The sequence below is a fragment of the Amphiprion ocellaris genome, chromosome 14 (assembly GCF_022539595.1).
Source record: "Amphiprion ocellaris isolate individual 3 ecotype Okinawa chromosome 14, ASM2253959v1, whole genome shotgun sequence".
NCBI lineage: Eukaryota > Metazoa > Chordata > Actinopteri > Pomacentridae > Amphiprion > Amphiprion ocellaris.
In genome coordinates, this window is record NC_072779.1 from 15,440,573 (window position 1) to 15,466,029 (window position 25,457).

Consider the following 25,457-nt stretch of genomic DNA (forward strand, 5'->3'; position numbering starts at 1 on the left):
CACTGCCCTCAAGTGGCAGCATCTCTGTAGTGCCACAAACAGAGTTTTCTTTATTGTCACTGTTTTCATTGGGAATGACCAGATTCAACAAAAATCAATTATCCTATTAACAACCAAAAAATAAATAATAAATAAAATAACTGAATTGTGAAATCAGGTGCACTGGCTAATCACAAGGCACATTTAGAAGAAGAAATCATTTTTTTAATGATAGTACTGGAGAGGGAAGGTGCAAAAACACAAATATACATGTTCACATTGGCAGTACATTGTGCTCTGCAGCCTCAGAGCGATACCGCTTCTTGTTATTAACAGGAGCCAAGATGATCCTTAAGATAAAAGACACAACTTGTCTAGTAAATTTCTTTACATATGATGTTTCCAGTTTTATCAGTTTCCAACTGGTTGACCATTATGATGAAGGAGAGAAGTCTTATGACTTTCCAGAAACCAAATAGACGTGGAGGATGCTCCCAGGATTGTGTTTTTCCAGTGATGCCACCCCACGCTGATCTCTCATGTAATTGGAGTCAGGCAGCCTGTGGAGTAAATCCTCTTCTGCCAGTGTCAAAACCTAAATCTCGCTACAAGGCATCTGTGAAGCCTGCTGCTGTGGCTACACTTTTATGAGATGAATGATGACTGTGTGTCCTCTCCTTTTTATGAGTCTCTGTAGACTCTTTCTTTTAGCAAAAGAAATTTGTCCTGAGTCACAAAGTGGAAAACAAGAGTAAAAATTTTAGACCAAGCAGTCCTTACAGATCGTAGTGATCATGACATGTCTTAATGCAAGACTCTAGGATGGAACAAGAACAGTGACCAGTTTGCTTCTCTTAGAACTTGAACCAGTAGTGATAATGTAAAATGTGCTCTCACAGTAAAGCTAGGAAGAGATTAAACCAACTGGAGGCATGAAAATGTGCAGCAAGATGGTCCATTCCTTATGTAAAGAATGTAACGGTAAATTTGTTAATACACGGCAAAAGCACAATTTAACATTATCAAATGTCATATCATTTTAAATAATGATTTTTGGACTAACTTTAAGAGCAACTGAATGAACTATCACATTTTGTAAGGTAGGCCTTGTAACTCTGGGGCCTAAAAATGGTCATTTTCCAGCAAAGCACTCAGTCACAACCTCTCCAAAGTGCTTTACTGCCCTCACGTCGAACCCTCCAGTCATCCTAGATTGAATTATAACTGTTCTGACAACAAGATACCATGCTGTCTTTGTGGGCAGAGAATTTTTTTCCTCACATGCTTTATCAAAAGGTCACAGACTGAACATTTTAGTGACTGTTTTCATAATATGTCTCGTTTAGAGTGTCAGAATGCACCACAAGATGAGTCTGAAGGTAAATGCATTTAGTGTGCGAAGTATAACATGGCTTTTGGCAGCAGCTCACTTTTTTTTCACTTTTTGATGTCAGCAAAGGCAGACATAATGTTTTTAAAGCACTTTATTGACCTTTTATTGACCATAGTTTCTATTAATAAGATTATGAATAATAAGCATAAGGAAATAGATGAAAAGTAGCAGCTGCTGTCTGCTTTCAGCACTCTGTAAGGTTAGGTTTGTTGTACTGCCTTACTGAGGATGGCACAGACAAGGTTTTTTCTCTAATTTTTAACTTAAAGTGGGTTAAGTTTAGGACTTTGCACTGGCACTGTATGTATGTTAAAGTGAAAAACTGATGAATCGCCTTCATGCATGAATCATACACTAATAAAAGGCCAGTTTTATGCATGATTCATGATGACAAAGATAAGAAAAAATAGACATGCATGTTAAAAATGTAATATTGTCAATATTTTAAAGATTGAACACTCATCCACCTACTCAAAAAAATGAAAAACGGAGTACATGACTTATTTAGAGAAGCTAAACTCCCTCCGGCTCCCTTGTACTTCAAGCCCTGAGTGAGAAACTACAACATTTCCCCTCTCCTAAACCTCCCAGCATTAAGCTGCTTACCTTTGGGAGTTATAATTATATCATCTGAGAGTGAGTCCACTGTTGTGGTTGATGGCTCTGCCTCCCAAAGCTTCTGTGTCCGTACAGACTCTGACCCACAGGTGATTTGGAAGAGTGTCTTTGTGAGTGATGACATACTTCAGTTGCATCATCTCTATCATGCTGCTAAATGATGTAAGAATGACAGCATAAACAATCTGATATGATGTTGTCAGAATGGAGGAAAAATATGTTTCACATTAGTAAATCAAAGTCAAGATCTGTTTATACTATTATATTATGCCAAAATGATGTCAGGTTATAAAACCAGGCAGTTATTTTTCTTGTTTGCAGTCCTTCTACTAGCCTTAAACTGCAGCCATTTTTAACAATATGGCTCAAGTTGCTCACAGATGGTTCAGGCTGCTTTAACCAACAGCTCCTACTGGCAATGTTGCAAATGAAATTAAAGCTGCAAGCAGCGTTGGACGGGTCCTCGCATCCGTGCTGGTCGGCGAATCCACGCACGTCCACCAGGTGGCGCTGCGACCGAGAGTTTATGTCGGCCTACGGATGTGATCAGGACTGGACTCTGATCACACATGTAAAGTTTGAGGCAGATTGGAGCATGTTTAGGGCAGTTACACAGCAGTTGATGTTTCATGGCGAAGCATCAGAATTCACGAGGCCGCCATGGCCACGCCCTCAGACTTAAGGTGAGCATTTTGATAACTTTTGATCACCCATGCCTGGAGTACATCCTGGTCAAATTTCAGCTCACTCGGTGTTACCCTGTTTGAGTTGATAGCTTTTCAAAATGTGTAAAAATCACCAAAAATTTAAGGTTGGTGTTAAATTCTAGAAAGAAGAAGAAGATTAAAGAAAGAAAGTACATCAAAAAGAAGCAATTAAATAAATGGGAAAAAGTTAAGACAATTAAACTTTTATAAAGTATGGGGGGGGGAAGATGTAAGAAATTAAAGAATTGTATTTAATAAAGAAACAGGAAATTTGTAAATAAGTGTTGTAGTCTTTTGCAGTTAATTGATGGATAAGCGTAGTGAGAGACAGCCAGACAATGGGGTAGAAATAAGAATGAGAACAACTGATATAGCACGGGGTTGCGAGCGGGAATCGAACCAGGGCCTCAGCGTTGAGGACCTACTACATGCGTCAGTGGCTTAACCCGCAGCGTTATATGATCACACATGATGGTTGTCAGCAAAGGTGTAGCAACCCAATAGAAAGACAAAGGGTAGAGATCGAGATGGAGAGGAAGGTCCTGACAGTAGCAATGTACCCAAAAAATGGAAATTAAATTTTACATATGTTCATAATTTAATAATAAGCCACTCAACCCAAAAAATTTATAAAATAAAGTTGGGGTTTTCCCTTCAGCATTGTGGTTGCACGTCTCCGATAGAGGATATTTAGACCCACAATGCTGAAGGGAAAACCGTGGATTAATTTCTCGGATTATTCTGTTGCTTAGTATTAATATTAAAAATATTTATGTGTCATATTAAATTTACCTTATTTTTCATTAATGCTGTAAGGACCTTGCTCTGTAACCCTAACTCTATCCCTAGACTTTCTATTGGATTTATACACGTTTTCAAGGCGAGAACATATGTGCTCATGTATCTCTACGGGTTACGCCTCTGACGTATGTACTTGGTCCCCACCGCTGAGGCCCGGGTTCGACTCCCGCTTGTACACCCCATGCTGTATGAGCTGGTCTACCTCTTATTTCTAACCCCGTTGTCTGGCTGTCTCTCACTACGCCTATACAAACAAAAAGTGAAAGAGACTACTACACTTATTTAAATAGTTTAATGTTTATTTACAAAATAACATCTTAAAGACAATAACACTTTCACTTGGAATTAAACACAATTTCCTATGAAAACTTTTAATATACAATTACACATTAAAATCTACTACAAGTTCTTAAAATTACAAACTACAAGAGTTTAAACATTTAATATTGAAAATAATATTTTTACTCATCACATCCAATAATACTTTTCACTCAACAATTACACATTAAAAAGACAAAACATTTGGACATCTAATCTAATATTATAAAATCATACAGAATGACAAAAGACCAAGACTAAACTTTTAAGATGAATCTAAATACAGACAAAAAATTGGAAAAACACCAGTGACACTTTTGAATATCTAATTACACAGAAGACACAATAACAAAATCCAAAAAAACAAATAAATTTACATATCTTAAAACGTTTTCTATTCTGAAACAAAAACATCTACTTGTTTCTTCAAACAGTTCCTCTTTCAATGTTCTGGGTTGCACTATGAATTGATTTACTAATAACTCTTTTCTCAAAACTGCTTCCCTCATAAAGTCTACTAATAGTTGAAATCATTGATCAAACTAATGTTTGATAGTCTGAGTCTGATAGTCTCTCCAGCGGTCTTTTAAAATTAAAAACAACACTTGCAGCTTGTCCTTCTTCCAGCTGCGCTCAGCTCTACCACACTCCCTCCTCACTGCTCCAGTTGCGTCGTTGAACCAGGGCTCCAGTTTTGCTCTACGATGTGCAGTCTTTAAAGGAGCCACGGAGTTCAGAACACCTTGACAGAATAGAATGGAACCATGAGCTGAGTTCCTCTGTATCCATAGAGGATAAACTAGAGGGGACGCAGAGCTGATTAAAAGCAGCGGAGAAGCGACCGGCAGAGAGAGAGTTCAAAAACCCGACAGTACCGAGCAGGAGCGCTGGATTTAAGACCAGCACACGGAAAGCTGACATTAAAAATCACAGGCTTATGATCAGAGAATACGTTATCACCGATCTCAATATTCGACACAGACAATCCATAAGACAGAACCAGGTCTAACGTGTGTCCGTGTTCATGTGTGGGACCCGACACACACTGAACCACATTAAAAGAGGCAATAAGACTTAGAAAGTCCTTCACCAGCCGCTTATCGGGACAGCACACACGAATATTAAAATGCACAATATTTCTCCTGTCTGGATTAAATTTCAGAAATACAGTTTAGATTTACTAAATATTCCAGGAATTCTTGCTCTCAGTTTGACCATAGAAATGAACTTGTTGTTGAGGCAGTTTGTGTTTGAGTTTTTCTGCCTCGAGCTTCATCACCAGTGATGTTCAGGACTCATTCTTGTATTTTACACTCTCTGATGTTTTCTTTTCTTCATGTCTAGTGTGTGAATCATTTCTGGTTTGTCTCTTCAGTGTCTCATGTGGCCCTGCAGCTTCTCCTCCTCCACCTCCTCCTGAAGCCTTCATCTTCTTCATCATCAGCTGCTCAGTGACTCTGTTGGACGTCTCACCGTGTGGCAGCAGCTCAGGTCAGTGGTGAAGATCCTCTTTATCAGCTCCACACCCACAGACGTAGTGAACGCAGCGTCTGTTGTTGTGCTAATAAGAAGCTGCAGCTGAGCAGCAGCAGCTCTGTTCACTCCAGCCTCAGTCACACATGGAGTCAGAGCAACACTCTGTCAGAGCTGATTCCTCAATGTTAGATCTGATTAATCTCTCTCTAGTAACAGGTTATGTACCACAGGCTTTTAAGGTTGCTGTAATCAAACCTTTACTTAAAAAGCCCACTCTAGATCCAGATGTTTTAGCCAACTATAGACCAGTTTCCAACCTCCCATTTCTCTCCAAAATTCTGGAAAGAACAGTTGCAAATCAATTATGTGAACATTTACAAAGGAATAGCTTGTTTGAAGAGTTTCAGTCAGGCTTCAGAGTGCATCATAGCACAGAAACAGCTCTGGTGAAAGTTACTAATGACCTTCTCATAGCGTCAGATAATGGACTGGTCTCTATACTTATTTTATTGGACCTTAGTGCAGCATTCGATACAATCGACCACAAACTTTTATTACAGCGACTAGAACATTCTATTGGCATTAAAGGGACAGCACTGGACTGGTTTAAATCCTACTTATCAGACAGGTTCCAGTTTGTGCATGTCAACAATGACTCTTCTGAGCATACTAGGGTTAATCATGGAGTTCCTCAGGGTTCTGTCTTAGGACCAATACTGTTCACATTATACATGCTTCCCTTAGGCAACATTATTAGGAAGCACTGTATTAATTTCCATTGTTATGCTGACGACACTCAATTGTATTTATCTATGAAGCCAAATGAAACTAATCAGCTAGCTAGACTGCAAGATTGTCTTAAGGACATAAAGACCTGGATGACCTATAATTTCTTACTACTAAATTCAGACAAGACTGAAGTCATTGTATTTGGCCCCAAACATCTTAGAAAATTGCTTTCAAAGCATATAGTTACTCTGGATGGCATTACATTGGCCTCCAGTACTACTGTGAGGAACCTCGGTGTTATATTTGGACCAGGACATGTCCTTTAACTCGCACATAAAACAAATCTGTAGGACTTCCTTTTCCACCTGAGAAATATTGTGAAAATCAAGGAACATCCTGTGTCAGAGTGATGCAGAGAAAACTAGGTCCATGCATTTGTTACTTCTAGGCTTGACTACTGTAATTCCTTATTATCAGGTTGTCCCAATAGCTCTCTTAAATATCTACAGCTGATCCAAAACGCTGCAGCCAGAGTACTGACGGGAGTTAGCAAGAGAGATCATATTTCTCCTATATTGGTTTCTCTTCATTGGCTTCCTTGTTAAATCTAGAATAGAATTCAAAATCCTTCTTCCTGACATATAAAGCTCTTAACAACCAATCTCCATCATATCTTAAAGACCTGATAGTACCATATTATCCTAGCAGAAACTCTTCGCTCTCAGACTGCAGGCTTACTTGTTGTTCCTAGAATCTCTAAAAGTAGAATGGGAGGCAGAGCCTTCAGTTATCAGGCGCCTCTCCTGTGGAACCAGCTCCCAGTTTGGGTTCGGGAGGCGGACACCCTCTCTATTTTTAAGACCAGGCTTAAAACCTTCCTTTTCGACAAAGCTTATAGTTAGGGCTGACTGGGGGACCCTGACGGGGTATGCTGGTGTTTTCATTTGCACAACTGACTTCCCCTCTTGACGTCCCTTTAGTTTGCCCCTAGTTATGCTGCTATAGGCCTAGACTGCTGGGGAACCTCTCTTGATGCACTGAGCCCTTCTCTAACTACCTATGTATTTACTACATATACCATTATTGCATTACATTCACTCTGTTTCTTTCTGTGTCCTTTCTCCGAGTGTCCCTGGTCCCAGAGCTGGATGCTGGATGCTTCAGATGTGTGGCTGTGTTTTATGGTCCTTGTGTCCCCCCCCCACCTCTCTATCTCTACCCCTCTATCTCTACCTCTACCCCTCTATCTCTACCTTTCTACCTCTTCTGTCCCTCTCAACCCGCCCGGCCAGCAGGCAGATGGTCCCCCCACATTAGAGCCGGGTTCTGCTCGAGGTTTTTTTCCCTGTTAAAAGGGTGTTTTCCTTGCCACTGTCGCCTTTTGGCTTGGCTCTGGGGGTCAGGCATATGGGTTCTGTAAAGCGGTCTCAAGACAATTTGACTGTAATTGGCACTATATAATAAAAATGAATTGAAATTGAATTGAACTGAGAGCTCTCAGCAGTTTTCTACCCATTTAAGAACAGGACAAACCGAACAAGCTGTTGTATCGATTTGTCCACGATTTCCTCTCATGTGTCCATTTTAAGGAGTTTGCAGTCAACCAAGGCCGACTCAGAATCACTCCCACCGGGAAGATCTGTGAAGGAAGGTCCACCCGGCTGGTCCAGAAGCTCCGGTCCAGCAGAGCAGCGTCAGGATGGAGACGTAACCGGGTGAGTTAACTAGAGAGGCGACACATTCACATAGAAAATCCAACAATTCCTTCTGTTTTTACAGTTTGTGACTCTGGTAAATGGTGTCATTTTTCAAAGCTGGTGGGTTTTGGGCTTCACAGATTGAACCTAAATGCTTTTCTTAAACAAACTGCTGAGCTGCTGCACAGTGAAATGTTTGAGTGGAGCTCAGGATGAAAGCATCAGAGCTGTTTTACATGTTTTTATGTTCAGCTAATATCATTTCCTCTGGACAATGTTTGTGGTGTTAGAAGTGGACGTTTGTAGGGAGTTTTCAGTTGTGATACTTAATGCATAAATATTTGCAGTGGTGGTTTCACTGCAAGCATCTACTGATGTCACCAGTGAAGTAAATAAAAACAGCATTTGTTGAACTTTACGCCTCTCAGTGTCTGCAGTTAGTTTAGCTGAATCAATGCAAAGATATTTCTATTTTTCTACATGACAGGAATGTCAGTGAAATCCAAATGCTAAGAATAAACAAGTGATCTGCCTGGTCACAGATCCCACTTTAATCCAAAATAAAGACTTTGCAAGGAAATGAACTTGAAATATGAGCCACCAGTAAAAGTTGTGATCAGACAGAAGGGCCTGTATTTTATCTTTGGAGAAGTTTAACATGTAAGTTTGTGCAGCTGATCAGTGGTGAGGCCTGTGGATGACTGGAGATGTGTGTGGACACTTAGACGAAGCAGCAAATGTGTTGAAAATGAGTTGTCTTCTCAGAGTCTTGAAGATGTTTTGTCAGAGCTAAGAAAGAAGTAAGAGATCCTGCAGGTGATTGTTGAGTGGTGTTGAGGAATTTGAATGTAGAGGAATAGCAAAGAGATTTTGAAGATATTTAAGCCATAAGTTGTATTTTATTTGTTTGCTGTTCTCTCCCATTTGTAGTGAAGAGAAGTGATTTGACATGAAGAATGTGATTTGTGTGGCTTTGAAATTGTGTTAAAATGTAAAAATGAGTGATGAGGAGAAGAGTGTGACTTTTTAGTATTGTGTTTTTTAGCATGTTCTTTAAAAGTTGTAGGTAGATTATGTTCTTTTTTTGATTTTGTGGATTGTTTTTTTTTTCTTTCAGTGTTGATGTCACCGCCTTGACGAATAGAAGAAAAGCCTGTATTTGGGTATGTAGGACCGGTAGTCCAGAGGTAGTGATGGTGGTTTGGAACCTGGAGAGTGCAGGTTCAATCCCCCACTCTGCTCAAGCTTTTTTTTTCACATTCGCCAAAAATCTTCTTGAAAGACAGCTTTGCCTTTGCGCTCTTTGCGCTCTTTGCGCTCTTTGCGCTCTTTGCGCTCTTTGCGCTCTTTGCGCTCTTTGCGCTCTTTGCGCTCTTTGCGCTCTTTGCGCTCTTTGCGCTCTTTGCGCTCTTTGCGCTCTTTGCGCTCTTTGCGCTCTTTGCGCTCTTTGCGCTCTTTGCGCTCTTTGCGCTCTTTGCGCTCTTTGCGCTCTTTGCGCTCTTTGCGCTCTTTGCGCTCTTTGCGCTCTTTGCGCTCTTTGCGCTCTTTGCGCTCTTTGCGCTCTTTGCGCTCTTTGCGCTCTTTGCGCTCTTTGCGCTCTTTGCGCTCTTTGCGCTCTTTGCGCTCTTTGCGCTCTTTGCGCTCTTTGCGCTCTTTGCGCTCTTTGCGCTCTTTGCCTTTTCCAGCAACTTCCTGGTTTTGCAGAAACCACCCTTCAACTCCAATCCACTGACACTCCACACCACAGACCACAACCTTCCAACTCCACTATCATCCTCCGCAAGGTTCCCAGTGGGGATTCGAACCGTGACCCTCCACATGACAGACACACAACCTATGTGTGAGCTATCTTTCACACAAGGTCCTTTGTGGACTTTGTTGTAATGATGGTTGAAAGAGGTTGTCATACAGCCAAAGTATGTATATATTGTAAATAAAGCTGCTGTAACAATGTAAATTTCCCCTGGAGTGGGGAGAAATAAAGAACTTTATCTTAACTTTATCTTATCTTAAAAAGTGTCAAAAGAGCCCTGGGCTGGATTTGAACCAAAAACCTCCTGGATGAGAGGCAGATAACTTACCACTGCACTATCCTTCCTACTGGGTGTAACTGTTAGTTTTCGTAAATGATGGTACACAAAACTATTAAGGAGGTGAAGATAATAAAGGTACTAAGGTGGATTTCAACCAGGGACCTTCAACATGCCAGGCAAAAAACTTACCTCTACACCACCTGTCCTACAAGATGCTGCTCTAACTTTGCTTAAATGATGCTAGCAATTAGTACTGGAGCATCCAAAGGACACATAAAAAGTGTGAGTGGGGATTTGAACCATGGACCTTCAACATGTGAGGCACAGAACTTACCTCTGCACCACATTTCCTACAAGGTGTTGTTGTAAATTGGCTTAAATGATGGCATCAATCAGTACTGGAGCAATCAAAGGACAAATAAAAGGTGTGAGTGGAGATTTGAATCATGTGAGGTACAGAACTTATATTGTAGGTTTGTTTCTGAGACTGAATACACCCAATCTCGTCTCATCTGCGAAGCTAAGCAGGGTTGGGCCTGGTTAGTATTTGGATGGGAGACTACCTGGGAATACCAGGTGCTGTAAGCTTTTTACTTCTCCTCACAACCTGAACAAGACACTGCTGGTCATTCACTAGAGACAGCTATCAACTAAAACCTCTTGGTTTCTTTATTATACACTCTATGAGGTGGATAAGCTGCAGCTCATGCTGATTTATTGCTGGTTCTGGTTGGAGCCAAAGAACAAAGGCGTCACCTGTTGGAGCAGCTGATGTCCTGCAGCCTCTTCACCACAGAAAGCCTCTGACACCTTCAATTCTTTACACTCTGACTGCAAGACACCAATCACATAGGAACATATACATGTGTGGAACAAAGAGCTGAGCTGACACTCAACATGTGTTTGACCATTTATTGATAAAGACATTCAAACATGTCTAGAGATAGAACACCAACGCACGGTGTAAGAAAGGTCAGAACAGACTTCACCTGCTCAGGAAACTGAGGTCCTTCAGGTGCAGGGAGCAATTCTGAGGACCTTTTATGGTTGTGTGGTGGTATCAGCCATCCTGTATGGAGTGGTCTGCTGGAGCAGCAGCATCACGGCTGCAGACAGGAAGAGACTAAAGAAACTGGTTAAGAAAGCAAGCTCTGTCCTGGGCTGGTGTTAGACAGGAGGATGATGACAAAGCTGTTGTCTATCATGGAGGACATCTCCCACCCCCTGCAGGAAACAGGACCATCACCGGCAGCTCCTTCAGGGACAGACTGCTTCACCCTTCGCACCATTCGGTGCTCGGACCCTAATAATAAATAATAATAATAATAATAATAATAATAATAATAATAATAATAATAATAATAATAATAAATAATTCCTTGCATTCCAATAGGGTCTTCGCACCATTCGGTGCTCGGACCCTAATTACAGTAATATGTGGTGTAAAACACTGACATATTTAGACTGAATGTAGAAATAATACCATTTGTTACCTTAAATCTGCCTTTGAGCTTCATGTACTGTAGTTTTTGTCCTTGTATTTGGTTTAAAGTTGAAGTTGTCAATGATTTTGGAGATCTAATTAAGAAAATTACATGTCATTAGCTTTATCATCAAGAAGTCCAACAAAGGCTAATGCACCAGTTTTTAGTAAAGCCATCAAGGACTCTGTGCAGACGGGCCTTCGTGCACGCTGCTCTAGATGCTGATGTATTTCTCATTGCACATCTTTGAGTGCAGTGACCTTGTGTTCTTCTTCCAGTGAAAATGCAGCTTATTGAATTAGATCAAGCCACTGATGGACAAGTAAACTTGTAAAGGACAGGAATGGAGAAGGTTTTGGAGGAAATTGTTAATGTCTGCATAGTCTGTGTATCTTTAGTTTCCATTTAGGTAAGAACCTAAAAATAAATTTTAAAAAAAATCTGTCCAATAGCATGTTTAGCAAAAATCTTGCTTTTTTGCACCATTTTCTTGGATAAGAAGCAAAAATGAGTGAAAACTGAATATGAACTTGGATTGCACTCAGAATAATGATGTGCAGGGAATGCGCAAGAAAATAATTTAAAGACTAATGGATGTTAAAATATATTAGAAAATGTTTTGTTTTAGATTTGAAACAATCTACACAAACTTTGACGAGTAACGCAAAAGTTACATAAAAAAATACAAGGAGGCAAATACATTTTATGTAACGTTTTACTAAATCTATAAGCAGTTAATTTACTATTACAGAGTCCATCATGTCACAGAGTTGTCAGAGTTAGAAAGCCAGATGTGATCCTCTACAACAGTTTCTTCTGTTTGCTCATCTTCTGTTTGGTTTTGAAAGTCTTCTAGCATGACTGAATGACTTCAGGACTGCTGCAGCATTCCTCATAGAAAATGAGACACACAGCACCTAGGGATTTAAAAAACAAAGAGTTATATTTCACCTGTAACTACATATGCAAAGTGAATTCACATACTGCATCTGCACATTAACACTTACAAGAAGCCCTTCCCACAGCCCAGAGGTCCAAAGAACAGCTCTGTTGGGAGGCAAACCTTTCTACACACTCCGCTTAGGCTGGGACAAGACCAGGGGAAAGATGCAGCCTCATTTTCAACTACTGTAATCACAGATGGAGAATGTTTGCTATGTTTAAAGTAAAATTGCTTTCATTTAAGAATAAAACAATATAATCTATATTGCTCTCAAAAGGACGAGAATATGCAGATAAGAGCTGCAAAAAACATGCAGATATATTATATAAAGACTTACCATTAAGCAGTAAGACGACCATGAGCGCCAAAACCAACACACGCTGACAAAACATTCTTGCATCTACTAGTGTTGCTCCAAAATGAGGATTAGGCTCGGGCCTGTTTGTATTTTGGCCAGGAGGGAGGAGTGAAGATAATATGCAGCAGCACACTGGTCACTGGGTTTTAAATTACGGAATTATCAGCATCCCTAAAAGAACATGCTATTCTTAATCACATTTAGGAAAACTGCAGTGCTGTGCCTGACTCGTGACCGAATTTTGTCATGAGACAAGAGACAAACATTCCTAAGAAAGTACTCTTTTCGTCTGATTTAAAACACATGCACATTTTTAACCCTCGCCGGTTTACTGACATTGAGGGCATTCTATATTTAAATGTCAGAGAAGGCATTTAGTCATAAATTGCCACTAATGCATCGATTTCTGCAGATAGAGTAGAGGACATTTGCAGAGCAGAGCATTTTGTTAACCCAATGAAAATTTCACATTTAAGTTTGTACAATGTATGGACCTTCAAGATCAAGACCAGACTTTTAAAATGATTCAGTATGATTGCTAATGCAAACCTACAAAATAAAAAGAAGAAGCAAAAACAGAATAGGATGGGTAATCAGGTGTCTACTGAAAAAACAGAAACAGCACTATTCACTATTACATCACATTACAGCATGTCATCATGTGTGGTTGCCAATATGTTAATGATATGTAGTGTTTTAATTGCTCTGAAAATGTCTTTCATTTTCCCTGCTCCAGACATTACAACTTGCTTTCTGGTAGAGGTAATAGTAGCCCAAGAAGCAGAGAAGAAGTCAAAATGTGGTCAGGTGACTGGACTGACAAATGAGAGGTGAAATCGAGGTGGCATCTTTTTTTATATGTTCTACTTCTCTGGTTGCAGAAACAGGTTTTGGCAGTTTCAACTTCTTAACTGGACTGAAAAATCACGGCTTATGTCACCGTCACATGGCTGACATTGTGAGCCAATGAGAGGAAAACAAGTTGTTTCCCACCACACAGATCAAGAAGAGTAAAATCCACCATGAAGAGTCAAATGTAGCGGATAAAAGAATGGTACCCGACCTTTTTGTGGAGACGGAAATCAGTATCGCTGCATCCTATAGCTGTCAACTTCCTTTCCTGGACTTTAGATGGTCTTAGAGAGACAGTTCGGTTTAGGATTTTAACTGTGGGCTTTTATAGCTTCAATCGACAGCATTTTTCAACCTCATAAGGACCCCATTACACAAAAGGCCACCACCAAAGGTGGACGTAATGTCTGGGTCTGAAAAGAGCAGAATTTAAAAGCTGCATATTTTCTAATGCCCAGCAGGGGTTGACCTGCGAGGAAATTACCTCATCTCTCCCTTAATTTGTCACCCAAGTAAACATTTTCCGACTGAGTTGATGGTCTCAGTTGCTACTTCCAAATCCTCCTTAGCACGGCATGATGTTCATTTAGTAAATTATGTCCCATTTTGAGGAAAATAGACAGCAAAGCAGGGTATGCTTTAGGGCAGGGCCAATTGGGATTGACAAGTCACTACCATATGGCCTTGTGTAGTGTGCTTGAGGTCCCAGTCGGATCCAACCCTCATTTGTCAAAAGAAAATTCAAAAGACTGGCAATGACCAAATTGCAAACTTGAGGTCTTAAATCAGTAACCCACAAACCAATGGGTGACATCAAGGTTGCTACACGCATCTTTTGTATGCAATCCATGGTCTGGCAACTTGAGGACTGTGACTTCAGCCGGTGGATAAAGGGACCTTTTTTAGACACCATCAGAATGTAACCACCAACCGATGATCACCTTTACTGGGAGAAATGGGAGCAGGTGTCTTTATAGATGAGAAGCCCAAAGTCAGATAAAAGCAGTGGCTGATTATTATTCAATCAATCATTGTTATCGCCATCTACAATTTTATTTCTAGTAAAACATTTCTATGGAGTAACAGGAGTGCCATAATAAAATATAAATCTGTTAAAAAATAAGGAAATAAATGTACAAGTATAAAGAGAAATAAATAAAATCTATTAAAAATAAGGAAATAAATGTGTAAATATAAAGAGAAGTAAATGAAGAATAAATAAATATATAAATATATACATTTTGTCATTGCCTTTTCCAAAATGGAAAAATAAAAGGAAAAAAAGAGAAAATGGAAAAGCAAAGACAAAATTTACCTTTTTATTTATTTATTTATTCTTTTATTTATTCATTTTATATTTACACATTTATTTCCTTATTTTTTAACAGATTTATATTTTATTGTGGCACTCCTGTGACTCCACACATTCCCATCCCTTCCAGGGCACAATTAATTTAGTGAAACATTGCTTTCTGCCTCATTTTGCCATTAACCCTTCAACTTTGTGCTCATTCGGCTGAATAAATAAATAAATAAATAATAAATAAATAAATAAATAAACAAAGTTCTACAGTAAGTATCACTGGGATATTTGGTTTAATCTGTTGAGATATAAAGAAATAAATGCCTGAGTTGCATGATCTCAAAGGTCATGACTCTTTGGACACAGTTTCATCAGTGTTGCATCAGTGTTTTCCGAAGGGAAGTCATTACTGTGTTTCTCTCGGCCCTCGTGTCTATTCTCCAGGTGCTGTCCAAAGAGGTCTCACCTGTGGCAAAACAATGTTGCCTAATTGCTTTCCAGAGGAATGGAAACACAAAGTGGACCAATGGCCTCTAATGTGTTTACTAATTTATCGTAAAACGCCTTTGCTTTAACATTTGAGCGTTATCAATAGAGGATCTGGATGGTACCCCCATACAGTACCCCGAGTAAAACTACAGTAAAAATTGTTGTTTGTATCGCAAGTTGCTAATATTTAAGATTGTAATGTGTTGTAACAAAAAAACAAATACAAACTGAAAAATTATTTTCATTACCTTTTCAACAAACCTTCTACTTCTACCAGTAATTTCATTTGCAGAATCACATTGTGATATGGCCTATGGCTACCTATAGGTCTCAGTCAGGCCTCTACTTCTGTCTATATGCTGAAGGGACAGACGGACCAGATATGATGTGTGGGCAGCTTCCTGTGACCTGAATTCAGCTGATAAATTTGGGTTCAATATCATCCAAGGTGCATTGAGCAGCTGTGCAACCCTTTAGCTAAGCTCATGTTTTGTCCCTGTGAAGTTCTGATGCTTTCTGACTTCCTTTATTCACAGGTGGTTGAGAAAAGATGCAGTATTGATTGTGTCTTATGTGTGCTGTGTGTGACTTGTGTTGTGTAATGTTCAACCTTCTTGCTGAAAATATAGCTGCTACAATGACCCACTTTAAGTCTGAGCTTTTATTCGCCTCCAGTTTTTGTGCTTTTAGGCACCGAAGACCTTTATAAAAGGTTAAGGCCACTCACTGTCATCCTCCTGTTGGGTGCCACGGAATCAGTTGGTGTGCTTTTTTTCTCATCCAACAAGTCCACATACTTACAGAGGACTCTACGCTGACTTACATTAATTTCCTGGAGACTTACTCTAACATTAGCCATATAATTATTACCCACACCTTTAAATTTAATGATTTATGTTAGAGGGACTTGCTTCTGGTCCCCACAATGTGACCGCGCAAACAGACTTAGGTCACCACAATGTGAGTAATACCTGGACACACACATGCATACACGCACACGCACACGCACACACACACACTCAGTATTAGTAATTTACCTCTGATGCCTTCAGAAAATTCCTACAGGCTTCAAGCAATGTCTGGCTTTAGCATACATACACACACAGGATTACTGAGTAGAGGGCAAATTTGTGACACCACATAGCCTTAAGTGCAGGTTACAAAAGATTTATAGTGAATATTTGAACAAGGTAAGTAAGATTTCAGAAATTCAGAAAGCTATGACTCATTCTGTTTCAAACACATGTCAGAATTAATGTGACACACTTGTTCTTTGTGGTGAAAAGGAAACTTTGGTTCAGTATGACTCACTAACATGACTTCTGCTGGAAATATACAATCTCAGCTGCAGCTATAAACTTATACATTATCTATACCTTCTGTAGTGTGTGAACTTCTCTCAATCAATATCAGCACGACAGAAAAAGACAACAGCAAAGGAGTTTGAGAAGATGATGCTTTGGTAACCATGGCAACGAGAGAACCTGAAGAACCTTAAAAGTCCACCCAAACTGAAGCAGCACACTCTGCTGCAAGGAGAGGAAGACAGTCAGGTACAGTACACTCAGTTTCTAAATGTATGTTTCTGTAATCTGTAGCTACAACTGGTGACTTAGATATCAATTCTTCATAAGAATATAAACATTGGTGCAGATCTTATGGTATTCAGTACCAAAGTCATATATTTGAACCCTCTTTTTTGCAAAGGCACTGTTTCTGCTGTGTTTTTCTGCAATTTTTTGTTTGTTTGGTTTTTTTTTTGCTGTTTTGTGCATATTCCAAAATCTATGTCATATAAGGCAGTTGTCTTTTCAGAATAAAATTGCTTTTACATTTCATATGTTTTTTTTTTCCCTTCCAGAATTGAAGCGAAACATGGACAACACAACAGCTGTAACATTCAAAATGACTGCATATGTTGTCATGGAAAAATACAAACATGGCATGTTTAGTGTTTTCCTCCTGGTGTACTTTATTAGCATCATTTTGAATTCACTGCTCATTTCTATTATACACCAAAACAAGGAGCTGCATCAGCCTATGAATGTGTTCATATGCCTGTTATCCCTCAATGAAATGTACGGCAGCACTGCTTTGTTACCTGCATCGATGGCTGTGCTCCTATCTAAGACACATGAAGTGCCTGCCAAGTGGTGCATGGCTCAAGTCTATTTCCTGCACACATATGCAAGTGGGGAGTTTTGTGTTTTAGCGCTTATGGGATACGACAGATATGTTGCTATATGTTATCCGCTTCACTACCACAGCATCATGTCTAATTCAAAAATGAGGAAGCTTATTGCACTGGTAATCCTGTACCCACTGATTATTTTTGCATGTTTTTACTCACTAACCTTACAGCTGCGCCTCTGTGGCAAAGTCATCCCAAAAATGTACTGTGTGAACATGGAACTGGTCAAAAATTCATGTTCAAATGCACCGTACATAAGTATTGTGGGGCTAGTGTTGATTTTTCTCTTAGTTGTCCCCCAGTTAGTGATGATTGTTTTCTCTTATGCACAAATTTCAAGAGTATGTAGGAAATTACAAAAGGAATCTCAAGCCAAAGCTCTGAAAACATGCATCCCACATTTATTTTCTTTGATGAACTACACAATCGGTTCCTTGTTTGAAATTATCCAGACTAGATTTGAAATGAGTCATGTAGCTTTAGAGTTACGGATCTTTTTGTCATTGTACTTTGTCATCATCCCATCAATAACCAACCCATTGCTGTATGGACTTGGCACTCAGATAGTAAGAGTTTATATACTGAAACTGTTTATTAAATACAAAATTCTGCCAACAAAATTAGCAAATGCACTGACTACAGCTTAGGTGCTGCTGTGCTAATATGCATTGTGTAATGAAGGCAAAAATGTTTTCTTTATGAAATAATTACTCTTATGCAACCACCTAGGTTACTTTAATCTTTGCTGCTCTTTTTAATTTCATCTTTATATTTAACAATGCTGACAATAATAATCAAATAATGTATAATGAAAGGCAAACCTGTGATTTAAATGTGGAAATGGAGAGCAAAATATATTTTTCACCTAACATATCTGAATATGATGTACTGTTGATGAATTTAAAGATACAAAGTGCTTCTGTGTTAGCTCATTTATAAAAGTGTTTCAGAAAATGAGAAATATGCAACATGTCATAGTTTACTTTGCAAGATTAAATTTGCCTTTAAGTAATGCTGCTGAACAGTTTTGGTTTTTGCATGTCTGCATATTAGATGAAACTTGACTTCAAAGCATTGTAATGTCTTTTGAAAATGTGTTTGACTTCAACCAAAAAACGTGTTGACAGTATCTGTACTCTGAGCTTACCCTGTATAAACCTCCAATTTATTATATGACAAGGTTTGTATACCTTTTACTAGTGACACAAATTTTTAATTCACTCCTCAAAAATGAATAAATCAACTTAGACATCATCATATGTCCTCTCAGTTCCATGAGTCGTTTCACCTGCTGAAATATTCACTTTTAATTCGTTGCATCATATTTGTTGAATTTGTTCACAAATTTTGATTCTGCTCTGTTAATGACTAACAAGTGGAGTAAAGTGGAGATGCTGACATTCCTACAGAAATGCTGCATTCAAACTAACAACTGAAAGAGTAATGGGAAAAGGAGGGAAAAGAGAAAACACACTCAGTCATATACAGTATTCTGCAGAGACTGGTAGTCACGCAGATTCATTAAATCAGCTGGATGACACCTACTGTATGTCACATTAAGAGGATATACCAGGTACTTAAAGCTTTGGAGTGAATTCAAAGAGATTAAATGATATTTTTACTCTGGAATAAAACCGAGTTGCTGGGCAAAGGAGAGCTTCAGCCTTTTAAAGGAGGAGTTTCTGCAGTGAATCACAATCAGAAATAAAGCAATACAAACTGTCTGAATTTTTCTGATAGAATTAAATTTTAAACACACAGCTGATTCACACATTTCTGTCAGATTTTGTCAATTAATATCCTCTGTGAATCTGCGTGCATGGGCCTAAATATTTGTCAGAACAAGACCTGTTTTTTATCTACAGTCAGTAGTTTGTGACTGCTATAAATAGATGCTGCACAATCAGAATGTACTAAACGAGAAAAAGCAAATACAGGGTATGTAGTGTTTGTCTTTTAAGTGAATCTACTCAAACGAATCACAGCTGTTGTTCAATAAATGCTGTAGTGTGGCGTTAATTATAAAACAAAAAAGGTACTCAAAGGTACTGCCAAAATATGACAGTCTGTCTGTACTCTACCCAGTATAAACCTCAAAACATATGTATGAAGCAATTATGCACTTCTTCAGTGAGACTGAATTGACCTGAGAATGATACGTGGAGAATAAATGGCCTTGGTGTAAATGAAACAAGCTAACAAGTTATTCTCATTGTTATTCAATGATAACATTTAACCCTGCATAACAATGAGATACTTAATAATACAAAATAAACAATTGTTAATAAACAAACAGTCAGGTACATCGGTATTTAGACGGGGACACAGTTTTCATATTTTTCTTCTGTTTACCACCATAATTATTTCTGCTTTAATTCAATAGGTCTTACAAAAACATTTAATTAACCATTTAACTGAAGTCTTTTTTTTTTTTTTTTAATAGGCCCTTCATTTTTCACAGGCTCAAATGTAACTGAACAACTGATATGCAGTTTCATGGCTAGATATCTCCTATTTCCTCACTATTTTATTACAGATTATACTACAAAAAGAGAACTGTTGGAGCAACTTGAATGAGTTGCTTCACTCGGTCACGTGCAACAGAATTAAGGTTATCCAAACGAAGTGAACAAATACATTAATGTCACTGGTTAAAGTTAAATGCACTTAAATGATTTGATTACTCTCAAAAAACATTGCTGCAACTTAATTTCAAGGAAAGTCAATTTGAAGTTTGCAATTTTTCCACTGTAAGTTTTGCTTGACCCAAATGTAGAATGAAAAGCATGTTTTTGTTATTAAGGTTACTGTTCTGTCCTTTTCTTTACTCTGTAATCATCAATGTCATGACGTCATGCCCCACAATGTCAAAGGAGCAGTAAAACTAATTTACCTTCGCCAAAACAGAAAGATAAATGAGATTTCTTTCAAAGAGCTCAAACACACTTTTACAGTGTGTCTGGCGTTGATTCCAAACATTGAATTCATATTTGGTAGCTGTTGTTGGAAATTCTCAAAATGCAGTTCAAAGAGATGTTTATGCAAGTGAAAGAGGCCATTATTTGGATAAAAAGCAAAGCAGAGAGAGTAAAGACTTTTAGGAGTGGAAAATGGATGATCACAGACTTCTTACCAGAAAGACCAGATTAGACTTTTCTAAATAAAAAGCATCTTAAACAACTAGTTCAGCTATGCAACAGTGTTCTTTGGACAGATGGAACCTGTACCAGATTGACTTGTACCAGAATGATGGAAGGCAGGACAAGGGAGAAGGAAAGGAAACAGACCACATCATCTGTCAAACGTGGTGAAAGCAGTGTAATGGCGTGAGTAAGTATGGCTATTAATGGAACTGGGTTACTGCTGTTTACTGATGATGTGACTGCTGATAGAAGCAGCAGGATGAAATCAGAAATCAGTCTAATGCTGCAAAATTGACAGGACAGCGCTTCACAGTACAGATGGATAATGACTCAGTATTCTTCAGAGCTTTTGGTCCATATTGACTTGATAGCATCACACAATTGCTGTAGATTTGTCACCTGCACATTCATGATGCCAATCTCCCATTTACATCCACAACCACATCCCAAAGGTGCTCTATTGGATGTGAGATCTGGTGACTGTGGAGGCCACTGGAGTACTGTGAACTCATTGTGATGTTCAAGAAACCAGTTTGAGATGATTTGAGTTTTGTGACATGGTACATTATCCTGCTGGAAGTAGTCATCAGAAGATGGTCCACTGTGGTAATAAAGGGGTGGACAAGGTTAGCAACAATGCTCAGGTAGGCTGATGCTTAATTGGTATTAAAGGCCCCAGAGTGTGCCATCTGAATGTCTGAATGCTGCAGCTGAAATGGAGACTCATCAGACCAGGTGACGTTTTTCCAATCTTCTTTCTACTGTCCAATTTTGGTGAGCCTGTACAAATTGTAGCCTCAGTTTCCTGTTCTTAGCTGACAGGAGTGGCATCCTGTGTGGTCTTCTGTTGCTGTAGCCCATCTTCTTTTTCTTGTGCGCTCAGAGATGGTATTCTGCATTCCTTGGTTGCAATGAGTTGTTATTTGAATTACTGTTGCCTTTCTATCATCTCCAACCAGTCTGCCCATTCTCCTCTGATGTCTCACATCAACAAAGCATCTTGGGCCACACAACAGCGGGATATTTTCTGTTTTTCAGACCATTCTCTGTAAATCCAAGAGATGGTTATGTGTGAAAATCCCAAAATATTAGCAGTTTCTAAAATACTCAGACCAGCCCGTCTGGCACCAACAATGTCACATTCAAAGGCACTTAAATCCAATGTTAAATGTTAAAAACTGTTTCTTAAGAATATTCACAAAAAAAAATCAACCAAAATCCAGCGAATTTCCCTGGATTTTGGTTGATTTTTATGTGAATGCTCTTAAAGAAAATTTTAGAAGTTTTACTCATATGTATGTAATCACTTTAGATATTTTTAGGATTTTTTTTGAAGATTTTAACAAATTTTTTGAAAATATTTAGAAGAATTTTCTTGCCAAATTTGGGGGATTTTTTTTAAACAACATTTTTAAGTGAAACTTATTGGAATTGTTGGCATTTTCTTTTTGAAGGTTTTGCAAATTTTCAGAAATTTGGGGATTTTTTTGCAGAATTTTTGGATTTTTTTTCAGACAAGATAAAAATGAACTTAAACTGGAGGTGAAATAATCCTCTCTTATCCTCAGTTTCTGTCAGCTCATCTGTGCTCATAGTATTACTGTGTGAAATTAGTTTAAACTTGAAACTGTAACATGACAATGCCAAGGTACTTAAAGCTATATTTGTTAAGGAACACCGAGATTTCCCATTTTCTGGCAGTGCTTCCTTTGGTATTGTACATTAATATTCCCACAAACTACATCAACTTCAAATAACCTGCATATTATATTCGTCAGAAAATTATTGCTTTTAACTTCAACAACATCATTAGCAAAGGATATTGGTGACACAGGTGGTCGCTCCACAACTGGGAATTGGAGGATTTGATATGAAATTATTGTTGTGTATGGAACACCACATGACCTCATCTCAGAGGAGAAGACAAGTAAAGGTATAAAAGCTGCTCAGTGCAGAGAAGTGCAGGTGAGGAGGGCTGCTCACTGAGGTAAACCTTACTGAATGTCAGCTCTTTTGATGAATTTGTGTCAGCATGAAAAATTTCTCTAAAGTGACCTCTTTTTATCTGTCTGAATACTATGGAATGGAAGACCTGAAGGCAGTGTACTTTTGCATATTCCTGGTTTTATATGTTACCATCATTGCTGAAAATGTCGTATTAATTGGAGTCATTTACCGTGAGAAAAGCCTGCACGAGCCAATGTATGTGCTGCTGTGCAACCTGGCTGTGAACGGCTTGTATGGAGGCACCGCCTTACTGCCTGCACTGCTGGTCAACCTGCTGTCACAGACACATGAGATTTCTCTATCTTTCTGCCAGACTCAGGTCTATGCTATACACACATATGCAATCACTGAATTCACTATTCTAGCAGTGATGAGTTATGACAGATACATGGCCATTTGTCATCCCCTGTCTTATCATACAATCATGTCACGGAGAGCTGCTAAACTCATTCTTTTCATGTGGCTCTACCCCATGCTGGCATTTCTCATTGTTTTAATTTTCACTCTTCAGCTGCCATATTGTGGGAGAACCATAGAAAAGGTGTACTGTATAAACTACTTACTGGTAAGACTTGCGTGCACAGACACTTTTATTGCAAACATTGTTGGTTTATTATCTGTCGTTCTATATACAGGTCCGCAGCTCGTCATGATCTTTTACTCATATGGACACATCCTGAGAATATGTCTGTTGTCATTCAGTAAATCCAAATTCAAAGCCCTGCGGACCTGCACCCCTCACCTACTAGCAATACTTAACTACTCTTTTGGGTGCTTTTTTGAAATAGCACAAGGTCGATTCGACAGTAGTCACCTGTCTTACCAAACCAAGCTGTTTTTGTCCCTGTACTTCTTGATATTTCCTCCCCTCCTTAATCCAGCAATCTATGGTTTGAGTATTGGACTCATCAGGGCGCGACTCTTTAGGCTGCTCAGCAGAAAAAGCAGGCAAGTTCAAATGATGTAGCTAAGATGTGATGTTACTGTGCAGTAAGAGTGTGTCTCGCATGGTGCTGTGAAGCCCCTGAAAACTCATGACAAGCAGAATGTCCTGTTTCCTCACGTTGTTTAATCACATTTGCGCTCTCATTTACTTTAACAAGACCAGCTGATGCTGAGGAAAACAGCTGAATTCATGTCATGCCACAGTGAATTCCTGGTGACTTTCAGTCTCTTTGTTTGTTCTGCCTCCCGTGACCACATCACAGAGCAGAAATTATATACTTATTTTTTCATTTCTGGAATTTTTACACACAATTTTTAACATAGTTACTAAAACTGTTCAATGTCAAACAGTAAAATAGAAGAGGGAAATGTGAAAATTTGATTCAAGAATATGTGATACACATGATGTCAAGTATGTCTGCTGTTTGTTTTATTTGGACCAGTCAATTAAAATCTATTGTTTTGTGTTTAAATCTGAATTTGTAGTGCAGTGATTTGTTTAAGTGTATGTCCTTGATTTTTGAATAATCGTATACGCTCTCTTCCTGTTCATTAAATACTTTGGGTGCCACAATGAGCTGAAAACACATTCATTTTCACTTAAACTCTATTTTGTGTTTGGTTTTACAATGACTCAAAGTCTATATATGTAATTTAAAAGAGCCTGCAAATTCTAATCTGCAGAAATTCCTTTTCTTTTGTGCACAATTTGCAACAGTAAATAAAGCATAAATATTGATTGATCAATATTTTCCTTACCACCAACATATTAATAAGGCTGATTAAAAAATAAATAAATTAGGATTTGTTGATATGAACTGAAGATTTAGATGCGTGCATTGCGTGTGAAACATATGATTAAAGAGGTTAATTTATTTGACAGTGACTGTGTGCAGTCACATCATACGGCTGATGCAATGGTTTGCATACGGTTGAAATCATAATCTTTCACACAAACAATGAAAAGCAAATATATATGTACCTAATTATGTGTGTGTGAATACGATAACAACATTATTACTGTGTGGTTTAATTTAAAGGACTTCTGCTACTTTGTTTCCAAAATGTAGCAACCAAATCTTCAAATTATACACAGTACATATAATCATATATATTTAACAAGGCAAACTGCTAATTAAAAAGTCATTATTACTGTTTGGTAAAAATATATACGATGACATGAGACTGAAATTCAAATGGCTGTGCATTCCTGTGGAAGGTGAAGGTTCAGCTAAAACATAAGACAAATCCTGTTTAGATTCCTCCGTACGTCCACAGGTACGAACACAGACACTGCAGGACAGAGTAGCTGACGCCTTTAAATGAGACGCACCATCGAGAGAACATTATTAATGCTTCTATTGTTCTGTGAAATCTCGGATGGCTCTTTTGTTCATGCTTTCTGGACTATTTTTAGTCAACCACGTCAAGTAAAAAAATAAAAAACACAGGCTATCCTTCCATAACATCATAAAAGGCCCTGTGTCCTGACTCCTCTTACACTGAGTTTTCACCCCCAACAGTACCTGCTAACCAGAATCACTGGCTGTCAACCAGAAATTCACAGAACAATGGTTTCCTTCCTGACGTGTCTTTACTTCAGAAGGCGTTCTTGCTGGATTTGCTGTTTCAGCCTTGTCTGAAACTGAGCAGATAATAATATATTAGGGGCTGATAGAATGCAGTTATCCTGACATTTGGACAATTATTTTTGTATTTGCCAGGCTGCACTAAATCCTCCGGTTTCACTTTCCTGCATCTGAAATCAGTAGTGGCTAAAATATATTTTAAAGGTTCACTCGAGTGTGTATAGAAATATGAGATTCCCTTAGTGATATAAAGCAAACAGGGTCCTAATTTGTACTATTCTTTCTAGATTTCATCCAATATGAAAGCCTGATGCTTCAAAAACACTAAATGGCTTGTGCATTATGCTCACAGTGTCCAAAATAAGATTCCAAAATGTGCATTATGAGGAAAAACAGTGCATC

At 38.6% G+C, this 25,457-nt stretch overlaps 2 protein-coding genes across 2 annotated transcripts; both read left to right on the forward strand.

Moving 5' to 3' along the window:
• The first annotated feature begins 17,044 nt into the window (after positions 1 to 17,044).
• Positions 17,045 to 19,059, forward strand: LOC118471235 (olfactory receptor 52K1-like). Its single transcript, XM_035954530.2, has one exon. It carries the CDS (start codon positions 17,056 to 17,058, stop codon positions 18,016 to 18,018), a length of 963 nt encoding a protein of 320 aa, XP_035810423.1. The 5' UTR covers positions 17,045 to 17,055; the 3' UTR covers positions 18,019 to 19,059.
• A 3,433-nt stretch (positions 19,060 to 22,492) lies between these two features.
• Positions 22,493 to 24,136, forward strand: LOC111577648 (olfactory receptor 52D1-like). The gene has a single exon (XM_023284018.3). The coding sequence runs from the start codon at positions 22,547 to 22,549 to the stop codon at positions 23,486 to 23,488; it is 942 nt and encodes a 313-aa protein (XP_023139786.1). The 5' UTR covers positions 22,493 to 22,546; the 3' UTR covers positions 23,489 to 24,136.
• Positions 24,137 to 25,457: the final 1,321 nt, after the last annotated feature.

What these genes read in the sequence shown, in the direction of transcription:
- LOC118471235 (XM_035954530.2), top strand. Translation starts at nt 17,056, where the DNA reads ATGGACAACACAACAGCTGTAACATTCAAAATGACTGCATATGTTGTC.
- LOC111577648 (XM_023284018.3), top strand. Translation starts at nt 22,547, where the DNA reads ATGAAAAATTTCTCTAAAGTGACCTCTTTTTATCTGTCTGAATACTAT.